The sequence below is a fragment of the Oncorhynchus mykiss genome, chromosome 27 (assembly GCF_057628025.1).
Source record: "Oncorhynchus mykiss isolate SJ-2025 chromosome 27, ASM5762802v1, whole genome shotgun sequence".
Classification (NCBI taxonomy): domain Eukaryota; kingdom Metazoa; phylum Chordata; class Actinopteri; order Salmoniformes; family Salmonidae; genus Oncorhynchus; species Oncorhynchus mykiss.
Window position 1 is genome coordinate 18,666,522 of NC_143048.1, and position 25,583 is coordinate 18,692,104.

The 25,583-nt window shown below is 44.5% G+C and overlaps 1 protein-coding gene across 1 annotated transcript in view; it reads right to left on the reverse strand.

The window, feature by feature from the left end:
- LOC110507664 (periostin) overlaps positions 1-23,410 on the reverse strand; it is a 51,737-nt gene extending 28,327 nt beyond the window's left edge. Inside the window, exons 1-2 of the mRNA XM_036964821.2 lie at positions 22,477-23,410; positions 21,227-21,325 (exon numbers count right to left, since the gene is read on the reverse strand). Of these exons, the coding sequence (XP_036820716.1) occupies positions 21,227-21,325; positions 22,477-22,592 (215 nt within the window). The 5' untranslated portion in view covers positions 22,593-23,410. The remainder of the gene's footprint in view (positions 1-21,226; positions 21,326-22,476) is intronic.
- Between the last annotated feature and the right edge of the window lie 2,173 nt (positions 23,411-25,583).

The window sequence follows — 25,583 nt, forward strand, 5'->3', positions numbered from 1 at the left end:
TCACATGAAGAAATCAGTCAACTGAAATAAATGAATTAGGCCCCAATCTATGATTTCACATGGGAATGCAGATATGCATCTGTTGGTCACAGATACCTTAAAAAAAGTATGGGCGTGGATCAGAGCATCCCAAACATGCTCAATGGGTGACATGTCTGGTGAGAATGCAGGCCATGGAAAAACTGGGACATTTTCGGCTTCCAGGAATTGCGTACAATCCTTGTGACATGGGGCCGTGCATTATCATGCTGAAACATGAGGTGATGGATGGCACGACAAAGGGCCTTAGGATCTGGTCACGGTATCTGCATTTAAATTTCCATCAATAAAATGCAATTGTAGCCTCCCTGGTGGCGCAGTGGTTAAGGGCGCTGTACTGCAGCGCCAGCTGTGCCACCAGAGACTCTGGGTTCGCGCCCAGCCTCTGTCGTAACCGGCGGGGTCCGTGGTGTGACGTACAGTTGTCCGGGTTAGGGAGGGTTTGGCCGCACCAGCGACTCCTGTGGCGGGCCGGGCGCAGTGCACGCTAACCAAGGTTTCCAGGTGCACGGTGTTTCCTCCGACACATTGGTGCGGCTGGCTTCTGGGTTGGATGTGCGCTGTGTTAAGAAGCAGTGCGGCTTGGTTGGGTTGTGTATCGGAGGACGCATACGGACTCTCCCGAGCCCGTACGGGAGTTGTAGCGATGAGACAAGATAGTAGCTACTAAACAATTGGATACCACGAAATTGGGGAGAAAAAGGGGTAAAAAAATAAATTAAAAAATGCAATTGTGTTCATTTTCCATAGTTTATGCCTGCCACCTCCACAATTGGACACTCAGTTCACAACATTGACATCAGCAAACCACTAGCCCACACGACACCACACATGTGGTCAGCAGATGTGAGGCCGGTTGAATGCACTGCCAAATTCTCGAAAACGAAGTTGGAGGTGGCTTATGGTAGAGAAATTAACATTCAATTCTCTGGCAACAGCTCTGGTGGACATTCCTGCAGTCAGCATGCCAATTACAATCTATCAAAACTTGAGACATATGTGGCATTGTGTTGTGTGACAATACTGCAGATTTTAGAGTGGCCTTTTATTGTCCCCCGCACAAGGTGCACCTGTGTAATGATCATGCTTTTAATCAGCTTCTTGATACAGTTGAAGTCGGAAGTTTACATACACCTTAGCCAAATACATTTAAACTCAGTTTTTCACAATTCCTGACATTTAATCCTTGTAAAAATTCCCTGTCTTAGGTCAGTTAGGATCGGCACTTTATTTTAAGAATGTGAAATGTCAGAATAATCGTAGAGAGAATTATTTATTTCAGCTTTTGTTTCTTTCATCACATTCCCAGTGGGTCAAAAGTTTACATGCACTCAATTAGTATTTGGTAGCATTGCCTTTAAATTGTTGAACTTGGGTCAAACATTTTGCATAGCCTTTCACAAGCTTCCCACAATAAGTTGGGTGAATTTTGGCCCATTTCTCCTGACAGAGCTGGTGTAACTGTGTCAGGTTTGTAGGCTTCCTTGTTTGTGCATGCTTTTTCAGTTCTGCCCACAAATGTTCTATATGATTGAGGTCAGGGCTTTGTGATGGCCACTGCAATATCTTGACTTTGTTGTCCTTAAGCCATTTTGCCACTTTGGAAGTATGCTTGGGGTCATTGTCCATTGGGAAGATCCATTTGCAACCAAGCTTTAACTTCCTGACTGATACTTGAGATGTTGCTTCAATATATCCAAATAATCTTCCATCCTCATGATGCCATCTATTTTGTGAAGTGCCCCAGTCCCTCCTGCAGCAAAGTACCCCACAACATGATGCTGACACCCCCGTGCTTCACGGTTGGGATGGTGTTCTTCAGCTTGCAAGCCTCCACCTTTTTCCTCCAAACATAACAATGGTCATTATGGCCAAGCAGTTCTATTTTTTTTTCATCAGACCAGAGAACATTTCTCCAAAAAGTATGATCTTTGTCCCCATGTGCAGTTGCAAGCCGTAGTGTGGCTTTTTTATGGCGGTTTTGAGCAGTGGCTTCTTCCTTGCTGAGCGGCCTTTCAGGTTATGTCGATATAGGATTCATTTTACTGTGGATATAGATACTTTTGTACCTGTTTCCTCCAGAATCTTCACAAGGTCCTTTGCTGTTGTTCTGGGATAGATTTGCATTTTTCGCACCAAAGTACATTCATCTCTAGGAGACAGAACACATCTCCTTCCTGAGCGGTATGATGGCTGCGTGGTCCCATTGTGTTTATACTTGCGTACTATTGTTTGTACAGATGAACGTGGTACGTTCAGGCGTCTGGAAATTGCTCCCAAGGATGAACCAGACTTGTGGAGGTCTACAATTGTTTTTAGAGGTATTGGCTGATTTCCTTTGATTTTTCCATGATGTCAAGCAAAGAGGCACTGAGTTTGAAGGTAGGCCTTGAAATACATCCACAGGTACACCTCCAATTGACTCAAATGATGTCAATTAGCCTATCAGAAGGTTCTAAAGCCATGACATAATTTTATGGAATGTTCCAAGCTGTTTAAAGGCACAGTCAATTTAGTGTTTGTAAACTTCTGACCCACTGGAATTGTGATACAGTGAATTGTAAGTGAAATAATCTGTCTGTAAACAATTGTTGGAAAAATAACTTGTGTCATGCACAAAGTAGATGTTCTAACCGACTTGCCAAAACTATAGTTTGTTAACAAGACATTAGTGGAGTCGTTGAAAAACGTGTTTTAATGACTCCTACCTAAGTGTATGTAAACTTCCAACTTCAACTGTATGCCACACCTGTCAGGTGATTGGATTTTCTTGGCAAAGGAGAAATGCTCATTAACAGATCTCTAAACAAATTTGGGCACAACATTTGAGAAAAATAAGCTTTTTGTGCATTTGGAACATTTCTGGGATATTTTATTTCAGCTCATGAAACATGGGACCAACACTTTACATGTTGTGTTTATATTTTTGTTCAGTGTACTTCCATCCATCCATTCAAACTTGTACTGGGGACCTTCAGATGAGTCTTGTGAGGCTTGTGGGCGTGGTTCCAAAAGGGTTTTTCGGCTGTCCCCATAGGAAAACCATTTTGGGTTCCATGTAGAACCCTCTGTGGAAAGGGTTCTACATGGATCCAAAATGTGTTCTTTTTTTAAATATATTTTTTTACCTTTATTTAACTAGGCAAGTCAGTTAAGAACAAATTCTTATTTTCAATGACGGCCTAGGTTAACTGCCTTGTTCAGGGGCAGAACGACAGATTTGTACCTTGTCAGCTCAGGGATTCAAACTTGCAACCTTTACGGTTACTAGCCCAACGCTCTAACCACTAGGCTATCCTGCCGCCCAAAGGGTTCTCCTATGGGAAGAGTCAAATAATCCTTTTAGGTTCTAGATAGCACCTTTTTTATATGAGTGTAGATTAAACAGACAGATTTTGATGAGGATTTAAAAAAAAATATGATTAGAATTCCACATGCCGAACTTTGTATGTTTGGGGGGACGTCTCGGGGGACGTTGAAGGAATATTTTCATAAACCACAGAAATATAGACACGTGAATGTTCTTGCAACGTTCCCATAAAACGTGTCTAGAACATGAATATCCGATATTCTGAGCACATGGCAACCATATTCTGTGTATGTTTGGTAGGACGTTGATGGAACATTGTGCTGAATATACAAATAATAACGATAGATGAAGTAGGCTAGAGTGGGAGATACATGTCCAGTTTAATATGGACCAGACTGAATTGTGAAACTGAAATGTCTAGTGTGGTGAAACCCACTTCTCTGAAGAAAGCTTTATGCTTTCTGAACCCTTCCACTGGTCACACACCGGTTGAATCAACATTCTTTCCAAGTTATTTTAACAAAATTTGACGTTGAATTGACCTTTGTGCCCAGTGAGCTCACCCTGCATGATGCTGAACCTAGGTAACTCACTAACACATGTCTGGATGATGGAAGGGGATTTAGTTTCTTTTCTCCAGAGTAATGGTTTATGGTTGCTGGTTGTTCAGTCTGTGGTGGCTTGGAACTTAAGTCCAGCTGTGCTTCTTCATCAGTGGTCCCCCTGGGACGTCTGCAAACCAGAAAAACATTTCCACATGTTCTCCATGTTCCAGTGGTAGCTGGGTCCATAATAGGACAAGACAGCATTGTCTAAATCAACAGAGTTTGACTGGAGAGAGAGGGGTCGAGGGCAGGATGGAGTGAGGTTTACAGTGGCTTGTTTCCTTCAGAGCGACAGACGATGAGGCTACAGTGTGGTTGGGTGTTCAGGGCTGTCATCCACGGCTCATCTCTCAAATACACATGCATGCAAACGCGCACACACAGAGCTGACAGAAACAGAGCAGATCAAGGCCTGCTGTACGATGAGAAGGGCTACGTCCCAAATGGCACCCTATTTTCTATATAACGCATCATTTTGACCAGGGCCCATAGGGGCCCATAGGGCTCTGGTCAAAAGTATTGCACTATATAGAACAGAGGTATTCAACTCTTACCCTGATTATTAATTGCATCCACCTGGTGTCCCAACTCTAAATCCCTTCCTGATTAGAGGGCAACTATGAAAAAAACGCAGAGCAACTGGCTTTGAGGCCCAGAGTTGAGTTTGAGGGACTCGGGTGCCAATAGGGATGCAGATGAGGAGAGAAAAGGCCATGGCTCATGGCTGCCATAGTTGTCTTCTTTTGAACTTAGCCCCTGGAAACACAGAGAAGAAGAGGAGTGGGGAGACGAGCCAGGCATGAGATCACACATGCCCTGATGAGGCACAGTCAGCAAAACCATCTCCACTCTCCCACGCACATACAGGAGAACCAAGACTCCCTCTTGGAAACTTTCCTCTGTCTGGTCAGCAGCTCTACTTTATGCTGGAGATCTCTGTATGTCAGCCAGCCAAACCAATACTACTGTAGTACTGGCATGTGGTCACAGGAGAAAACTGTGCTGTTTCCAAAACACATATCATTACTAATGAGCAGGGCCAGTTGTTTTGGTAGTTTTCTGTGAGTGTTATCTATCCAGCATTATCCATTAGGTTTGCTGCAGATAGAAAATGTTAGGACATGTTATTTAATTGAAACAAGCTGTCTCCAATCAATCAATTACTCAATAAATGTCTGATTGTGCGTGAGTGTTTGCTGGGGAGATCGCCTAAGCCAGGGAAGCGTAGCTCTACGAATCTTAATTGCACAAAGTCTGTTATTTGACAGACAATACTATTTTTAGATCAGTGATTCAACACCTCAATTTGCTCAAGCTGATCCTCTCCAACAGACTCAGAAGTTACAGCTTAAAATGGGTCAATTATGGGGCAGTTTAAGGGGACAGTCAATGGAACCAACCATGGAATCCAACACATTAACCATTCCACCAAGAGGTTTGGACCTGTTAGTGTAACATTTAAGGTGTTGGCTTGACAGTCGCTGGACCAGGGTTTGACAAAGCCTATCATTTGGGAGGGAATTATATTTGTAGATCAGTGATTCTGCACATCACCTTGCTCAAGCTGGTTGTCTCCAACAGACTCAGAAGTTGTTAGGGGCAGTTTAAGGTGAGAGTTAATGAAAACAACCATGGAAGTATGTTGTAGCCCCAACCGGGAATCGAACCCAGATCCAACAACGGTTTCATTGACTCTCCCCTTAAACTGCCCCTAATTTACCTATTTTTAGCTACCACTTCTAAGGGGTGGAGGTTTAAAAAAAAAAAGAAGATTACAATGTTCTGTGCCTCCTGATGGTGGATACTGTGGTTTGATTGATTCCATTCAATAATTCCTCATCAACATAGATCACATTCTTTGGCTGTGTGTCAGTATTGCAGGGCATTCCTGGAATAGAGCGATACTCAGCATCCAAGAGAATAGAACACTATTCAGCATACACAAACATACAACACTACTCGGCAACCAACAACATAAAACACTACTCAGCATCCAGGCGCATAGCTAGCATAGAACACTACTCATGTTCCAGGAGCATAGAACACTACTCAGGATCCAGGAGAATAGAACACTACTCAGGATCCAGGAGCATAGAACACTACTCAACATCCAGGAGCATAGAACACTACTCAGGATCCAGGAGCATAGAACACTACTCAACATCCAGGAGCATAGAACACTACTCAGGATCCAGGAGCATAGAACACTACTCAACATCCAGGAGCATAGAACACTACTCAGGATCCAGGAGCATAGAACACTACTCAACATCCAGGAGCATAGAACACTACTCAGGATCCAGGAGCATAGAACACTACTCAGGATCCAGGAGCATAGAACACTACTCAGGATCCAGGAGCATAGAACACTACTCAGGATCCAGGAGCATAGAACACTACTCAGGATCCAGGAGCATAGAACACTACTCAGGATCCAGGAGCATAGAACACTACTCAGGATCCAGGAGCATAGAACACTACTCATGATCCAGGAGCATAGAACACTACTCAACATCCAGGAGCACAGAACACTACTCAACATCCAGGAGAATATAACATTACTCAGCATCCAGGTGCATAGAATACGACTCAGGAACCAGGAGCATTGAACACTACTCAGCATCCAGGTGCATAGCTAGCATAGAACACTACTCAGGATCCAGGAGAATAGAACACTACTCAGGATCCAGGAGCATAGAACACTACTCAGGATCCAGGAGCATAGAACACTACTCAGGATCCAGGAGAATAGAACACTACTCAACATCCAGGAGCATAGGACACTACTCAGGATCCAGGAGCATAGAACACTACTCAACATCCAGGAGCATAGAACACTACTCAACATCCAGGAGCATAGAACACTACTCAACATCCAGGAGCATGGAACACTACTCAGCATCCAGGCGCATAGCTAGCATAGAACACTACTCAAAATCCAGGAGCATAGAACACTACTCACGGTCCAGGAGTATAGAACAGTACTTAAGATCCAGGAGAATAGAACACTACTCAGGATCCAGGAGAATAGAACACTACTCAGGATCCAGGAGCATAGAACACTACTCAGGATCCAAGGGCATAGATAGCATAGAACACTATTACGATTCAGCATCAAGAGTGTAAGTTCATCACCATGCAACACAACCTAGCAGCAGTGTCCATGCTGTCAAATTGATGATAGGGAACTAGGACGTGACCCGAGTCCAGCATGGATCAGAAAGTTAATAAGAGAGCTGGAACCAAGGGAACCATTCTGTTATTTGATTTGATGTATTTTTTGGTACAACAGTCCATACAGTTTAAACAATTGAAAAGTATAAATAATTCCTAGAGTACACATGAAAGTATATTGGAAATACACATTTTTCCAGTGTGGTCCTCAAAATACTATCTGGTTGTACTGAGTGTCTGTTTCGTGTGAGCAGCACTATGTGAGCAGCAGCACTATGTGAACAGCACTATGTGGGTAGCACTATGTGTGTAGCAGCACTATGTGAGCAGCAGCACTATGTGAGCAGCACTATGTGGGTAGCAGCACTATGTGAGCAGCAGCACTATGTGAGCAGCACTATGTGGACAGCAGCACTATTTGAGCAGCAGCACTATTTGTGTAGCAGCATTATGTGAGCAGCAGCACTATGTGAGCAGCACTATGTGGACAGCAGCACTATTTGAGCAGCAGCACTATGTGTGTAGCAGCACTATGTGAGCAGCAGCACTATGTGAGCAGCAGCACTATGTGAGCAGCAGCACTATGTGAGCAGCAGCACTATGTGAGCAGCAGCACTATGTGAGCAGCAGCACTATGTGGGCAGCACTATGTGAGCAGCAGCACTAGGTGAGCAGCAGCACTATGTGAGCAGCAGCACTATGTGGACAGCAGCACTATGTGAGCAGCAGCACTATGTGAGCAGCAGCACTATGTGAGCAGCAGCACTATGTGAGCAGCAGCACAATGTGAGCAGCAGCACTATGTGGACAGCAGCACTATGTGAGCAGCAGCACTATGTGAGCAGCAGCACTATGTGAGCAGCAGCACTATGTGAGCAGCAGCACTATGTGAGCAGCAGCACTATGTGAGCAGCAGCACTATGTGAGCAGCAGCACTATGTGAGCAGCAGCACTATGTGGGCAGCAGCACTATGTGAGCAGCAGCACTATGTGAGCAGCAGCACTATGTGAGCAGCAGCACTATGTGAGCAGCAGCACTATGTGAGCAGCAGCACTATGTGAGCAGCAGCACTATGTGAGCAGCAGCACTATGTGAGCAGCACTATGTGGGCAGCACTATGTGAGCAGCAGCACTATGTGAGCAGCAGCACTATGTGAGCAGCAGCACTATGTGAGCAGCAGCACTATGTGAGCAGCACTATGTGGGCAGCACTATGTGAGCAGCAGCACTATGTGAGCAGCAGCACTATGTGAGCAGCAGCACAATGTGGATAGCAGCACTATGTGAGCAGCAGCAGCACTATGTGAGCAGTAGCACTATGTGGATAGCAGCACTATGTGAGCAGCAGCACTATGTGAGCAGCAGCACTATGTGAGCAGCAGCACAATGTGGACTGCAGCACTATGTGAGCAGCAGCAGCACTATGTGAGCAGTAGCACTATGTGGATAGCAGCACTATGTGAGCAGCAGCACTATGTGAGCAGCAGCACTATGTGGGCAGCAGCAACACTATGTGAGCAGCAGCACTATGTGGGCAGCAGCAACACTATGTGAGCAGCAGCACTATGTGGACAGCAGCAACACTATGTGAGCAGCAGCACTATGTGGGCAGCAGCAACACTATGTGAGCAGCAGCACTATGTGGACAGCAGCAACACTATGTGAGCAGCACTATGTGGACAGCAGCACTATTTGAGCAGCAGCACTATGTGAGCAGCAGCACTATGTGAGCAGCAGCACAATGTGGACTGCAGCACTATGTGAGCAGCAGCAGCACTATGTGAGCAGCAGCACTATGTGAGCAGCAGCACTATGTGAGCAGCAGCACTATGTGAGCAGCAGCACTATGTGGACAGCAGCACTATGTGAGCAGCAGCACTATGTGAGCAGCAGCACTAAGTGAGCAGCAGCACTATGTGGGCAGCAGCAACACTATGTGAGCAGCAGCACTATGTGGGCAGCAGCAACACTATGTGAGCAGCAGCACTATGTGGACAGCAGCAACACTATGTGAGCAGCAGCAACACTATGTGAGCAGTAGCATTATGTGAGCACCAACAGAAGTATGCGAGCAGCAGGACTATTTGGGCAGCACTATGTGAGCAGCACTATGTGAGCAGCAGCAGCACTATGTGGGCAGCACTATGAGAGCAGCACTATGTGAGCAGCAGCAGCACTATGTGAGCAGCACTATGTGAGCAGCACTATGTGAGCAGCACTATGTGAGCAGCACCATGTGAGCAGCTCTATGTGAGCAGCACTATGTGAGCAGCACTATGTGAGCAGCAGCACTATGTGAGCAGCAGCACTATGTGAGCAGCAGCACTATGTGAGCAGCAGCACTATGTGAGCAGCAGCACTATGTGGACAGCAGCACTATGTGAGCAGCAGCACTATGTGAGCAGCAGCACTATGTGAGCAGCAGCACTATGTGAGCAGCAGCACTATGTGAGCAGCAGCACTATGTGGGCAGCAGCACTATGTGAGCAGCAGCACTATGTGAGCAGCAGCACTATGTGAGCAGCACTATGTGAGCAGCAGCACTATGTGAGCAGCAGCACTATGTGAGCAGCAGCACTATGTGAGCAGCAGCACTATGTGAGCAGCAGCACTATGTGAGCAGCACTATGTGGGCAGCACTATGTGAGCAGCAGCACTATGTGAGCAGCAGCACTATGTGAGCAGCAGCACAATGTGGATAGCAGCACTATGTGAGCAGCAGCAGCACTATGTGAGCAGTAGCACTATGTGGATAGCAGCACTATGTGAGCAGCAGCACTATGTGAGCAGCAGCACTATGTGAGCAGCAGCACAATGTGGACTGCAGCACTATGTGAGCAGCAGCAGCACTATGTGAGCAGCAGCACTATGTGAGCAGCAGCACTATGTGGACAGCAGCACTATGTGAGCAGCAGCACTATGTGAGCAGCAGCACTATGTGAGCAGCAGCACTATGTGAGCAGCAGCACTATGTGGACAGCAGCACTATGTGAGCAGCAGCACTATGTGAGCAGCAGCACTATGTGAGCAGCAGCACTATGTGGGCAGCAGCAACACTATGTGAGCAGCAGCACTATGTGGACAGCAGCAACACTATGTGAGCAGCAGCACTATGTGGGCAGCAGCAACACTATGTGAGCAGCAGCACTATGTGGACAGCAGCAACACTATGTGAGCAGCACTATGTGGACAGCAGCACTATTTGAGCAGCAGCACTATGTGAGCAGCAGCACTATGTGAGCAGCAGCACAATGTGGACTGCAGCACTATGTGAGCAGCAGCAGCACTATGTGAGCAGCAGCACTATGTGAGCAGCAGCACTATGTGGACAGCAGCACTATGTGAGCAGCAGCACTATGTGAGCAGCAGCACTATGTGAGCAGCAGCAGCACTATGTGAGCAGCAGCACTATGTGGACAGCAGCACTATGTGAGCAGCAGCACTATGTGAGCAGCAGCACTAAGTGAGCAGCAGCACTATGTGGGCAGCAGCAACACTATGTGAGCAGCAGCACTATGTGGGCAGCAGCAACACTATGTGAGCAGCAGCACTATGTGAGCAGTAGCACTAAGTGAGCAGCAGCACTATGTGGGCAGCAGCAACACTATGTGAGCAGCAGCACTATGTGGGCAGCAGCAACACTATGTGAGCAGCAGCACTATGTGGACAGCAGCAACACTATGTGAGCAGCAGCAACACTATGTGAGCAGTAGCATTATGTGAGCACCAACAGAAGTATGCGAGCAGCAGGACTATTTGGGCAGCACTATGTGAGCAGCACTATGTGAGCAGCAGCAGCACTATGTGGGCAGCACTATGAGAGCAGCACTATGTGAGCAGCAGCAGCACTATGTGAGCAGCACTATGTGAGCAGCACTATGTGAGCAGCACTATGTGAGCAGCACTATGTGAGCAGCACCATGTGAGCAGCTCTATGTGAGCAGCACTATGTGAGCAGCACTATGTGAGCAGCAGCATCACCATGTGAGCAGCACTATGTGGGGAAACCTCTCTGTACTATGTGGGCTCTGTCCTCTCTGTCTGTACTCACTGAGTTTCCAATGTTTCAACCTCCAACCAGTAAATATGGCTGACACATTACTGCCCTATCAGAGCCAGGATCCAGCAGTGCACCACAGTGGCGCCCCTACGGCGTCCACGCTCACCATACCATAATAACCATCATAACCATAGTAACTAGGACCTTTATAATGCATGTGGTTGTGCATTGATGTTTCGTGCAAGAGTTGAAGGCTTGCTTGGGTATAATCTTAAATCTTGTTCCTTTGACGTTCATTACTAAACCCTCTGAACTCCTCTGCTTCAGACTAGTCTTTGTTTCCCAACATACACTGGATGAAGAGAGGGTATTTGATGGTCCATCATCCTCCTAGATTAATCTTGAGTGCTGTTCATTTTTATGTTAATTTAACCTATCCTTCTTAACTGCTCTCCCTCTCAAGTTCAAATTCAGGCATAGTTCCGTTAAAGGTCTCTTTGTTTCTCAACATCCTCTGATGTTGGTGACAAATTAAGTCAAAGATAACACAGACCTTTGTTATCTTCCCTAAAACTCCCTGCTTCATTCCAAATGGCACCCAATTCCCTATATTGTGTACTACTTTTGGTTCTGGTCAAATGTAGTGCACTATATAGGGAATAGGGTGCCATTTGGGACATACCCTCAAAATTCCTGACTGGTTTTAAAGGGTGATCGTAAATCTACACACACACCCGTTTAACACGTACCATAACACGTACCCCGTATAACCCATACCCAGTATAACCAGTACCATATTACATACCCTGTATCATAACACATACCCGTTTAATCCGTACCATAACACATACCCTATATAACCCTGTACCATATCACATATCTGTACCATATCACATAACCCGTATATTACATACCCTGTATAACCCTGTACCCAGTACCATATCACATCCCCTGTATAACCCATGACATAACACATACCACGTATAATCTGTACCATAACACATACCCCGTATAATCTGTACCATAACACATACCCCGTATAATCTGTACCATAACACATAACCCGTATAATCTGTACCATAACACATAACCCGCATAATCTGTACCATAACACATACCACGTATAATCTGTACCATAACACATACCCCGTATAATCTGTACCATAACACATACCCCGTATAATCTGTACCAAAACACATAACCCGTTTAAGCCATACCATAACACATACTACGTATAATCTGTACCATAACACATACCACGTATAATCTGTACCATAACACATAACCTGTATAATCTGTACCATAACACATACTACGTATAATCTGTACCATAACACATACCACGTATAATCTGTACCATAACACATAACCTGTATAATCTGTACCAAAACACATAACCCGTTTAAGCCATACCATAACACATACCACGTATAATCTGTACCATAACACATAACCTGTATAATCTGTACCATAACACATAACCTGTATAATCTGTACCATAACACATACCACGTATAATCTGTACCATAACACATAACCCGTATAATCTGTACCATAACACAAAACCCGTATAATCTGTACCATAACACATACCACGTATAATCTGTACCATAACACATACCACGTATAATCTGTACCATAACACATACCACGTATAATCTGTACCATAACACATACCACGTATAATCTGTACCATAACACATAACCCGTATAATCTGTACCATAACACATACCACGTATAATCTGTACCATAACACATAACCCGTATAATCTGTACCATAACACATACCACGTATAATCTGTACCATAACACATACCACGTATAATCTGTACCATAACACATAACCCGTATAATCCGTACCATATTCGACTCTGGAACTGATTCAAAGCCTCACGAAAGACACATAAATCTGTTACATTGACTTCCAAGTGAAGGAATGTGACCCCTGGCTGTATACCAACGGGGGAGTTGGGATATGCAAAAACACACATTTCCAATTCACACGTGTATTAATACACACTTACTGGTGCATATGTGAAAAAGGACAAATATAAGCACCCACTTAATAATTATTGTTATTATTATTATTATTATTCTATTATTAAGCCCTGCTCTGAGGTTCTGTGGTTTCCATGGCACTAGGGAGCATCCAGGTGTCATTTGGACATTTCTGTATGGTACATGAGACTACGTCATTCCTGGGTTCATGTCTGTCCCTAATGGCACCCTATTCTTTGTATAGTGCACCACTTAGAAATAAATCCTAGAGTACAAATGAAAGTATATTGGAAATACACTTTTTTCCAGTGTGGTCCTCAAAATACTATCTGGTTGTACTGAGTGTCTGTTTCGTGTGAGCAGCACTATGTGAGCAGCACTATGTGAACAGCACTTTGTGGGTAGCACTATGTGGGCAGCAGCACTATGTGGGCAGCACTATGTGAGCAGCACTATGTGGGCAGCAGCAGCAGCATTATGTGAGCAGCAGCACTATGTGAGCAGCACTATGTGAGCAGCACTATGTGGGCAGCAGCACTATGTGAGCAGCACTATGTGAGCAGCAGCAAGCACTATGTGAGCAGCAGCACTATGTGAGCAGCAGCACTATGTGGACAGCAGCAGCAGCATTATGTGAGCAGCAGCACTATGTGAGCAGCACTATGTGAGCAGCACTATGTGAGCAGCAGCAAGCACTATGTGAGCAGCAGCACTATGTGAGCAGCAGCACTATGTGAGCAGCAGCAAGCACTATGTGGGCAGCACTATGTGAGCAGCAGCACTATGTGAGCAGCACTATGTGAGCAGCACTATGTGAGCAGCAGCAAGCACTATGTGAGCAGCAGCACTATGTGAGTAGCAGCACTATCTGAGCAGCAGCACTATGTGAGCAGCAGCACTATGTGAGCAGCAGCACTATGTGGGCAGCAGCAGCAGCATTATGTGAGCAGCAGCACTATGTGAGCAGCACTATGTGAGCAGCACTATGTGAGCAGCAGCAAGCACTATGTGAGCAGCACTATGTGGACAGCAGCACTATGTGGACAGCAGCACTATGTGGACAGCAGCACTATGTGAGCAGCAGCACTATGTGAGCAGCAGCACTATGTGGACAGCAGCACTATGTGGACAGCAGCACTGTGAGCAGCAGCACTATGTGAGCAGCAGCACTATTTGAGCAGCAGCACCATGTGGACAGCAGCACTATGTGAGCAGCAGCACTACGGGAGCAGCAGCACTATGTGAGCAGCAGCATTATGTGAGAAGCAGCACTATGTGAGCAGCACTATGTGAGCAGCAGCACTATTTGAGCAGCAGCACCATGTGGACAGCAGCACTATGTGGACAGCAGCACTGTGAGCAGCAGCACTATGTGAGCAGCAGCACTATTTGAGCAGCAGCACCATGTGGACAGCAGCACTATGTGAGCAGCAGCACTGTGAGCAGCAGCACTATGTGAGCAGCAGCACTATTTGAGCAGCAGCACCATGTGGACAGCAGCACTATTTGAGCAGCAGCACCATGTGGACAGCAGCACTATGTGGACAGCAGCACTGTGAGCAGCAGCACTATGTGAGCAGCAGCACTATTTGAGCAGCAGCACCATGTGGACAGCAGCACTATTTGAGCAGCAGCACCATGTGGACAGCAGCACTATGTGGACAGCAGCACTGTGAGCAGCAGCACTATGTGAGCAGCAGCACTATTTGAGCAGCAGCACCATGTGGACAGCAGCACTATGTGAGCAGCAGCACTACGGGAGCAGCAGCACTATGTGAGCAGCAGCATTATGTGAGAAGCAGCACTATGTGAGCAGCACTATGTGAGCAGCAGCACTATGTGAGCAGCAGCATTATGTGAGCAGCAGCATTATGTGAGCATCAGCATTATGTGAGCAGCAGCATTATGTGAGCAGCAACAGAAGTATGTGAGCAGCAGGACTATTTGGGCAGCACTATGTGAGCAGCACTATGTGAGCAGCAGCAGCACTATGTGAGCAGCACTATGAGAGCAGCACTATGTGAGCAGCAGCAGCACTATGTGAGCAGCAGGACTATTTGGGCAGCACTATGTGAGCAGCAGCAGCACTATGTGAGCAGCAGGACTATTTGGGCAGCACTATGTGAGCAGCACTATGTGAGCAGCAGCAGCACCATGTGAGCAGCAGGACTATTTGGGCAGCACTATGTGAGCAGCAGCAGCACTATGTGAGCAGCAGGACTATTTGGGCAGCACTATGTGAGCAGCACTATGTGAGCAGCACTATGTGAGCAGCAGCAGCACTATGTGAGCAGCACTATGTGAGCAGCACTATGTGAGCAGCAGCAGCACTATGTGAGCAGCACTATGTGAGCAGCACTATGTGAGCAGCACTATGTGAGCAGCACTATGTGAACAGCACTATGTGAGCAGCACTATGTGAGCAGCAGCAGCACTATGTGAGCAGCACTATGTGAGCAGCACTATGTGAGCAGCAGCAGCACCATGTGAGCAGCACTATGTGGGGAAACCTCTCTGTACTATGTGGGCTCTGTCCTCTCTGTCTGTACTCACTCAGTTTCCAATGTTTCAACCTCCAACCAGTAAATATGGCTGACACATTACTGCCCTATCAGAGCCAGGATCCAGCAGTGAACCACAGTGGCGCCCCTACGGCGTCCACGCTCACCATACCATAATAACCATCATAACCATAGTAACTAGGACCTTTATAATGCATGTGGTTGTGCATTGATGTTTCGTGCAAGAGTTGAAGGCTTGCTTGGGTATAATCTTAAATCTTGTTCCTTTGACGTTCATTACTAAACCCTCTGAACTCCTCTGCTTCAGACTAGTCTTTGTTTCCCAACATACACTGGATGAAGAGAGGGTATTTGATGGTCCATCATCCTCCTAGATTAATCTTGAGTGCTGTTCATTTTTATGTTAATTTAACCTATCCTTCTTAACTGCTCTCCCTCTCAAGTTCAAATTCAGGCATAGTTCCGTTAAAGGTCTCTTTGTTTCTCAACATCCTCCTACATCCTCTGATGTTGGTGACAAATTAAGTCAAAGATAACACAGACCTTTGTTATCTTCCCTAAAACTCCCTACCATAACACATACCACGTATAATCTGTACCATAACACATAACCCGTTTAAGCCATACCATAACACATACCACGTATAATCTGTACCATAACACATACCACGTATAATCTGTACCATAACACATAACACGTATAATCTGTACCATAACACATACCACGTATAATCTGTACCATAACACATAACCTGTATAATCTGTACCATAACACATACCACGTATAATCTGTACCATAACACATAACCCGTATAATCTGTACCATAACACATAACCCGTATAATCTGTACCATAACACATAACCCGTATAATCTGTACCATAACACATACCACGTATAATCTGTACCATAACACATACCACGTATAATCTGTACCATAACACATACCCTGTATAATCTGTACCATAACACATACCACGTATAATCTGTACCATAACACATAACCCGTATAATCTGTACCATAACACATACCACGTATAATCTGTACCATAACACATAACCCGTATAATCTGTACCATAACACATAACCCGTATAATCTGTACCATAACACATAACCCGTATAATCTGTACCATAACACATAACCCGTATAATCTGTACCATAACACATAACCCGCATAATCCGTACCATATTCGGCTCTGGAACTGATTCAAAGCCTCACGAAAGACACATAAATATGTTACATTGACTTCCAAGTGAAGGAATGTGACCCCTGGCTGTATACCAACGGGGGAGTTGGGATATGCAAAAACACACATTTCCAATTCACACGTGTATTAATACACACTTACTTGTGCATATGTGAAAAAGGACAAATATAAGCACCCACTTAATAATTATTGTTATTATTATTATTATTATTCTATTATTAAGCCCTGCTCTGAGGTTCTGTGGTTTCCATGGCACTAGGGAGCATCCAGGTGTCATTTGGACATTTCTGTATGGTACATGAGACTACGTCATTCCTGGGTTCATGTCTGTCCCTAATGGCACCCTATTCTTTGTATAGTGCACCACTTAGAAATAAATCCTAGAGTACAAATGAAAGTATATTGGAAATACACTTTTTTCCAGTGTGGTCCTCAAAATACTATCTGGTTGTACTGAGTGTCTGTTTCGTGTGAGCAGCACTATGTGAGCAGCACTATGTGAACAGCACTTTGTGGGTAGCACTATGTGGGCAGCAGCACTATGTGGGCAGCACTATGTGAGCAGCACTATGTGGGCAGCAGCAGCAGCATTATGTGAGCAGCAGCACTATGTGAGCAGCACTATGTGAGCAGCACTATGTGGGCAGCAGCACTATGTGAGCAGCACTATGTGAGCAGCAGCAAGCACTATGTGAGCAGCAGCACTATGTGAGCAGCAGCACTATGTGGACAGCAGCAGCAGCATTATGTGAGCAGCAGCACTATGTGAGCAGCACTATGTGAGCAGCACTATGTGAGCAGCAGCAAGCACTATGTGAGCAGCAGCACTATGTGAGCAGCAGCACTATGTGAGCAGCAGCAAGCACTATGTGGGCAGCACTATGTGAGCAGCAGCACTATGTGAGCAGCACTATGTGAGCAGCACTATGTGAGCAGCAGCAAGCACTATGTGAGCAGCAGCACTATGTGAGTAGCAGCACTATCTGAGCAGCAGCACTATGTGAGCAGCAGCACTATGTGAGCAGCAGCACTATGTGGGCAGCAGCAGCAGCATTATGTGAGCAGCAGCACTATGTGAGCAGCACTATGTGAGCAGCACTATGTGAGCAGCAGCAAGCACTATGTGAGCAGCACTATGTGGACAGCAGCACTATGTGGACAGCAGCACTATGTGGACAGCAGCACTATGTGAGCAGCAGCACTATGTGAGCAGCAGCACTATGTGGACAGCAGCACTATGTGGACAGCAGCACTGTGAGCAGCAGCACTATGTGAGCAGCAGCACTATTTGAGCAGCAGCACCATGTGGACAGCAGCACTATGTGAGCAGCAGCACTACGGGAGCAGCAGCACTATGTGAGCAGCAGCATTATGTGAGAAGCAGCACTATGTGAGCAGCACTATGTGAGCAGCAGCACTATTTGAGCAGCAGCACCATGTGGACAGCAGCACTATGTGGACAGCAGCACTGTGAGCAGCAGCACTATGTGAGCAGCAGCACTATTTGAGCAGCAGCACCATGTGGACAGCAGCACTATGTGAGCAGCAGCACTGTGAGCAGCAGCACTATGTGAGCAGCAGCACTATTTGAGCAGCAGCACCATGTGGACAGCAGCACTATTTGAGCAGCAGCACCATGTGGACAGCAGCACTATGTGGACAGCAGCACTGTGAGCAGCAGCACTATGTGAGCAGCAGCACTATTTGAGCAGCAGCACCATGTGGACAGCAGCACTATTTGAGCAGCAGCACCATGTGGACAGCAGCACTATGTGGACAGCAGCACTGTGAGCAGCAGCACTATGTGAGCAGCAGCACTATTTGAGCAGCAGCACCATGTGGACAGCAGCACTATGTGAGCAGCAGCACTACGGGAGCAGCAGCACTATGTGAGCAGCAGCATTATGTGAGAAGCAGCACTATGTGAGCAGCACTATGTGAGCAGCAGCACTATGTGAGCAGCAGCATTATGTGAGCAGCAGCATTATGTGAGCATCAGCATTATGTGAGCAGCAGCATTATGTGAGCAGCAACAGAAGTATGTGAGCAGCAGGACTATTTGGGCAGCACTATGTGAGCAGCACTATGTGAGCAGCAGCAGCACTATGTGAGCAGCACTATGAGAGCAGCACTATGTGAGCAGCAGCAGCACTATGTGAGCAGCAGGACTATTTGGGCAGCACTATGTGAGCAGCAGCAGCACTATGTGAGCAGCAGGACTATTTGGGCAGCACTATGTGAGCAGCACTATGTGAGCAGCAGCAGCACCATGTGAGCAGCAGGACTATTTGGGCAGCACTATGTGAGCAGCAGCAGCACTATGTGAGCAGCAGGACTATTTGGGCAGCACTATGTGAGCAGCACTATGTGAGCAGCACTATGTGAGCAGCAGCAGCACTATGTGAGCAGCACTATGTGAGCAGCACTATGTGAGCAGCAGCAGCACTATGTGAGCAGCACTATGTGAGCAGCACTATGTGAGCAGCACTATGTGAGCAGCACTATGTGAACAGCACTATGTGAGCAGCACTATGTGAGCAGCAGCAGCACTATGTGAGCAGCACTATGTGAGCAGCACTATGTGAGCAGCAGCAGCACCATGTGAGCAGCACTATGTGGGGAAACCTCTCTGTACTATGTGGGCTCTGTCCTCTCTGTCTGTACTCACTCAGTTTCCAATGTTTCAACCTCCAACCAGTAAATATGGCTGACACATTACTGCCCTATCAGAGCCAGGATCCAGCAGTGAACCACAGTGGCGCCCCTACGGCGTCCACGCTCACCATACCATAATAACCATCATAACCATAGTAACTAGGACCTTTATAATGCATGTGGTTGTGCATTGATGTTTCGTGCAAGAGTTGAAGGCTTGCTTGGGTATAATCTTAAATCTTGTTCCTTTGACGTTCATTACTAAACCCTCTGAACTCCTCTGCTTCAGACTAGTCTTTGTTTCCCAACATACACTGGATGAAGAGAGGGTATTTGATGGTCCATCATCCTCCTAGATTAATCTTGAGTGCTGTTCATTTTTATGTTAATTTAACCTATCCTTCTTAACTGCTCTCCCTCTCAAGTTCAAATTCAGGCATAGTTCCGTTAAAGGTCTCTTTGTTTCTCAACATCCTCCTACATCCTCTGATGTTGGTGACAAATTAAGTCAAAGATAACACAGACCTTTGTTATCTTCCCTAAAACTCCCTACCATAACACATACCACGTATAATCTGTACCATAACACATAACCCGTTTAAGCCATACCATAACACATACCACGTATAATCTGTACCATAACACATACCACGTATAATCTGTACCATAACACATAACACGTATAATCTGTACCATAACACATACCACGTATAATCTGTACCATAACACATAACCTGTATAATCTGTACCATAACACATACCACGTATAATCTGTACCATAACACATAACCCGTATAATCTGTACCATAACACATAACCCGTATAATCTGTACCATAACACATAACCCGTATAATCTGTACCATAACACATACCACGTATAATCTGTACCATAACACATACCACGTATAATCTGTACCATAACACATACCCTGTATAATCTGTACCATAACACATACCACGTATAATCTGTACCATAACACATAACCCGTATAATCTGTACCATAACACATACCACGTATAATCTGTACCATAACACATAACCCGTATAATCTGTACCATAACACATAACCCGTATAATCTGTACCATAACACATAACCCGCATAATCCGTACCATATTCGGCTCTGGAACTGATTCAAAGCCTCACGAAAGACACATAAATATGTTACATTGACTTCCAAGTGAAGGAATGTGACCCCTGGCTGTATACCAACGGGGGAGTTGGGATATGCAAAAACACACATTTCCAATTCACACGTGTATTAATACACACTTACTTGTGCATATGTGAAAAAGGACAAATATAAGCACCCACTTAATAATTATTGTTATTATTATTATTATTATTCTATTATTAAGCCCTGCTCTGAGGTTCTGTGGTTTCCATGGCACTAGGGAGCATCCAGGTGTCATTCGGACATTTCTGTATGGTACATGAGACTACGTCATTCCTGGGTTCATGTCTGTCCCTAATGGCACCCTATTCTTTGTATAGTGCACTACTTTTGATCAGAAGCCTACGGACTCTGGTCAAAAGTAGTGCACTATATAGGTAACACAATGCCATTTGTGACACATCCTCTGTGGTCCACACAGTGGTCCCTATCAAAGCCCTGAAGCTAAACCTAGCAGTGTCATATTATTCCTCTTTAAACCCAGAGGAAAGAATGTGTCCAGGAGGAGCCTAAAAAAGAACTAAAAGTCACTTACGCTTTCTTTCCACAGATGGCCCCTTGATACCAGTTACGACACGTGCTGAAGTACTTCTTCTTGGTCCCCATGACCTGCTGCAGAGCGCACACGTTGGGTCTAGCGGTCGCCAGGGAAACAGAGGAGACAGAATGTTAAATGAACACAGTTGGAACAGCTAAAGTGTTCTGCATGCAGCATATCATGTAGTAAATACTACAGTATATGTATGTTTGATTTCTTATCCTTATTTCACTTTCACAGTATATTTCACTTTTGTTATTTCACTTTCACAGTATATTTCACTTTTGTTATTTCACTTTCACAGTACATTTCACTTTTGTTATTTCACTTTTGTCAATTTGGTAATATTTTCTTTCATAAAAATGTATCTGACATAGCAAGTTCTTTACATGAATCCGTACCATCCAGAAGGCGAGGTCAGTACAAGTGCATCAAAGCGGGGACAGAGACTGAAAAACAGCTTCTATCTCAAGGCCATCAGACTGTTAAACAGCCATCACTAACACAGAGTGACTGCTGCCAACATACTGACTCAAATCTCTGGCCACTTTAAAAATATATATAAATGGATGTAATAAATGTATCACTTGTCACTTTAAATAACACAACTTTAATAATGTCTACATATCCTACATTACTCATCTCATATGTATATACTGTACTCTATACCATCTACTGCATCTTGCCTATGCCGTTTGGCCATCGCTCATCCATATATTTATATGTACATATTCTAATTCATTCCTTTACATTTGTGTGCATAAGGTAGTTGTTGTGAATTTGTTAGGTTACTTGTTAGATATTACTGCACTGTCGGAACTAGAAGCACAATCATTTTGCTACACTCGCATTAACATCTGCTAACCGTGTGACCAATACCATTTGATTTGATTTGATTTGACATTAGCTCTTAAATGTAGTGAACTTTAAAGCATGATCAATTTATCATTTATGAAATAATCATATTCAGAATTAAAGTCTCTGTAAATTATTATAAAAGCAGAAAAAGAGTATTGTTTCAACTCAGCAAGTTTGCATTAAAAATGACTTTTGCATGACACATTTGTAGAGACTGTGTATGGATCAGCATAAATCAGTGACTGCAGAGCAAGCCCTTCAGATAATAATAGTAATAATAACAACAATAATAATACAAATAATAATAGCAATCATAATAACAATACTGCTACTACAACTACTTCTATTACCAATATTAATAACAATAATAACCAAAATAATAAACTTACCCCTCTTTTCTAGCTCTGACTTTACTGTGGTAGACTATCTTATCATAAGAAGAGTCCACCATGTCAAAGTTAGACAGGACAAACACAGCAAGGAGAGCTGCAAACAGGATCTTCATGATGATATCCCAGGAAGCTCCTCCAGGTACAAAGGAACACTGAGAAATGGGATCTGGCTGGGGAGAGGGAACTTATATAGTAGGAGAGACTCACTAGGCTGGCTGGTTGAGGAACTAAGAGGGAGAAATGCAACACATCAAAGTCAAAGCCACGCCTGGACCACCCAGCACCCCTCCAAGACCATGTTACTCACTCCTACGCTAATACTGTGTGGTGGACATGCTACTGTACAGTGAAATAGTTGTAGGATTGACGGAAGGTGTTGTCATCCTTGAGATTTTTATTTAGTAATCATTTTCATACTGATAATTTGCTCTCACTTCAGATTTTGTACTTCAGACTCTGTTGAGATTACGTTTAAATTGAGATTCCGTTTAAATTGAGATTACGTTTAAATTGAGATTACGTTTAAATTAAGATTACGTTTAAATTGAGATTACGTTTAAATAGAGATTACGTTTAAATTGAGATTATGATTAAATTAAGATTACGTTTAAATTGAGATTACGTTTAAATTGAGATTAAGTTTAAATTGAGATTACGTTTAAATTGAGATTACGTTTAAATTAAAGAAAAAACCAAGACAAGATCATACATATGGTATTCACTTATGCTATGGAAAACACATGCCTGTGGAAACCACACTGGCATGTAGAAGCCAGAACATAGATCCACCGTTCCTGTCTGAAAACAAGTAGCTAGACAGAAAGTTATCTTGTTCTAGTCAGACAAGGTCCAGACAGACATGGTTCCATAATGCAGCATTAGTCACCTCTGTGAACAGGCAGGCACCACTGGAGGCTGTAAGTCATTGTATTCAGAACAAAGCTGGCCTCCAGATTTAAAAAGCCACAAACACACTCCAGATGGACTTAAAGGAGCTAAGTCCTCCAGTGCCAGTCACTGATCTGTATATCAACTCCTAATTATTAAACCACACAAACAAAACTCACACTGAGGTAGGAGTGAAAAATGGATTCTGTCAGAAGTAAGTTTGTGTTTAGCCCCACCTAGGGGACTGAGGGGAGTGTGACATAGAGGAGCCTATGACTATTGGAGAGGATAAGAGTGTGTAGAGGAGAGGAGGTTCAGAGTGTGGCTGTAAATACCAGAGCCATATGAACTCTTTAATACACTAGAGATGTTAGGGAGGGAGGCCTCGCTCAGCCTGTCTGTCTACATGTCAGAGGAACAAACAATGCCACAAACACAAGCTAGTGTCTCATACATCCAAGAGCCTTTAAAAAATTGAATTCAGAATTCAAACTCAATTGTTGTGGGAGGAAATTTGAGAAATTCCCAGTGATGCATTATGGGGATAAAAAATCCAGAAAACATAACACCCTTCTAAAAACGTTTTTGTTTAAGAAAGCCCTCATACCAGTGTTTGTGTAAGAGAGCCCTCATAACAGTGTTTGTGTAAGAGAGCCCTCATACCAGTGTTTGTGTAAGAGAGCCCTCATAACAGTGTTTGTGTAAGAGAGCCCTCATACCAGTGTTTGTGTAAGAGAGCCCTCATAACAGTGTTTGTGTAAGAGAGCCCTCATACCAGTGTTTGTGTAAGAGAGCCCTCATACCAGTGTTTGTGTAAGAGAGCCCTCATACCAGTGTTTGTGTAAGAGAGCCCTCATAACAGTGTTTGTGTAAGAGAGCCCTCATAACAGTGTTTGTGTAAGAGAGCCCTCATAACAGTGCTTGTGTAAGAGAGCCCTCATACCAGTGTTTGTGTAAGAGAGCCCTCATACCAGTGTTTGTGTAAGAGAGCCCTCATACCAGTGTTTGTTGGTGATATGGGTCTGTTATCACTTAACTTCTAACAGAAAGGAACAAGATCATTTATTTCTATTATCTGTTGATTGTTTGCATGTGTTTGAAATTACATTTTTAAAATGAGCTGTGCAACTTTACTGTACCTTTGGAAATGGGGCAATCGAATCAAATTCTTTCTCAGAGCTACTTGAAGAGTTGAGTCTGCACCAAACAAAACCAACTAACAAGTTAATAATTGTTTTGAGCTGCCTCACATGCGCTATGAGAGACAGCGATATGTGAGGTTGGCAGGACCATAGAGATAACCCTACCGTCAGGGAGGGCAGTCTCTCTCTCTCTCTCTCTCTCTGGTTAGATGAACAGAACACGACTACTGTTCACTAGATTCTGCACAAACAGCGGAAACTACACAGTACACAGTACACAGCATACACACCAGAAACTACACAGTACACGTACCCTGAACCCTAACACTCACAGTTTATGACGCATGAGGTGGAGAATGCAGGCAGTTGTTTACAGCCCATAGTCCAAAGTCAGGGTTTCCCAACTCCAATTGCTGTCATTGTCAAGCCAAACATCCACCACATCCATGGTGATTTGATACAGTTTAGAATCCTATTAAACAATCTACAATCAATTCACTCTACAATCCATAATTATGTATTTCCATTAGCCAGGGTTACCAGGCAATCTCCCGGAGCAGCATGTCCCTGTTAGATGAGAGAGTAATGACAGTGTTTTTACACCCAGACTGGTCAACTCATTTAACACATGCAGTGTGACTTTTCCCTGTAAAGGCCAGGAGACTGCTGGAACACTGAGTGACTGGGGAGAGGAGCAGCAGGGAAGATGAGCTATGTCTGACTCTGAAATGGTAACCTATTCCCTATAAAGTGCACAAATGTTGACCACAGCCCATAGTGCGACAGGGCAACGGGGGTTTGAGTCCCGGCTCAGCTGTCTGTCTGTGCCCTTAAATCCTTTATGTCTATCTCCCAAACTATACCTATCTATCCTATCATAAAAAAATATTTAAAAAATATGTCAGACGATTGGGGGAAAATAGTAAAAAAATAAATAATGGTATCATCCAAGAGAGAGTTCCTCTGTGTGACCTTAACTAGTCAGAAGTAGCAGTGAAGTACCTTCATTATAGACTTGCCTAGTTAAATAAAGGTTAAATAAATTAAAATAGTAGAAAATGATTCTTCCAATTC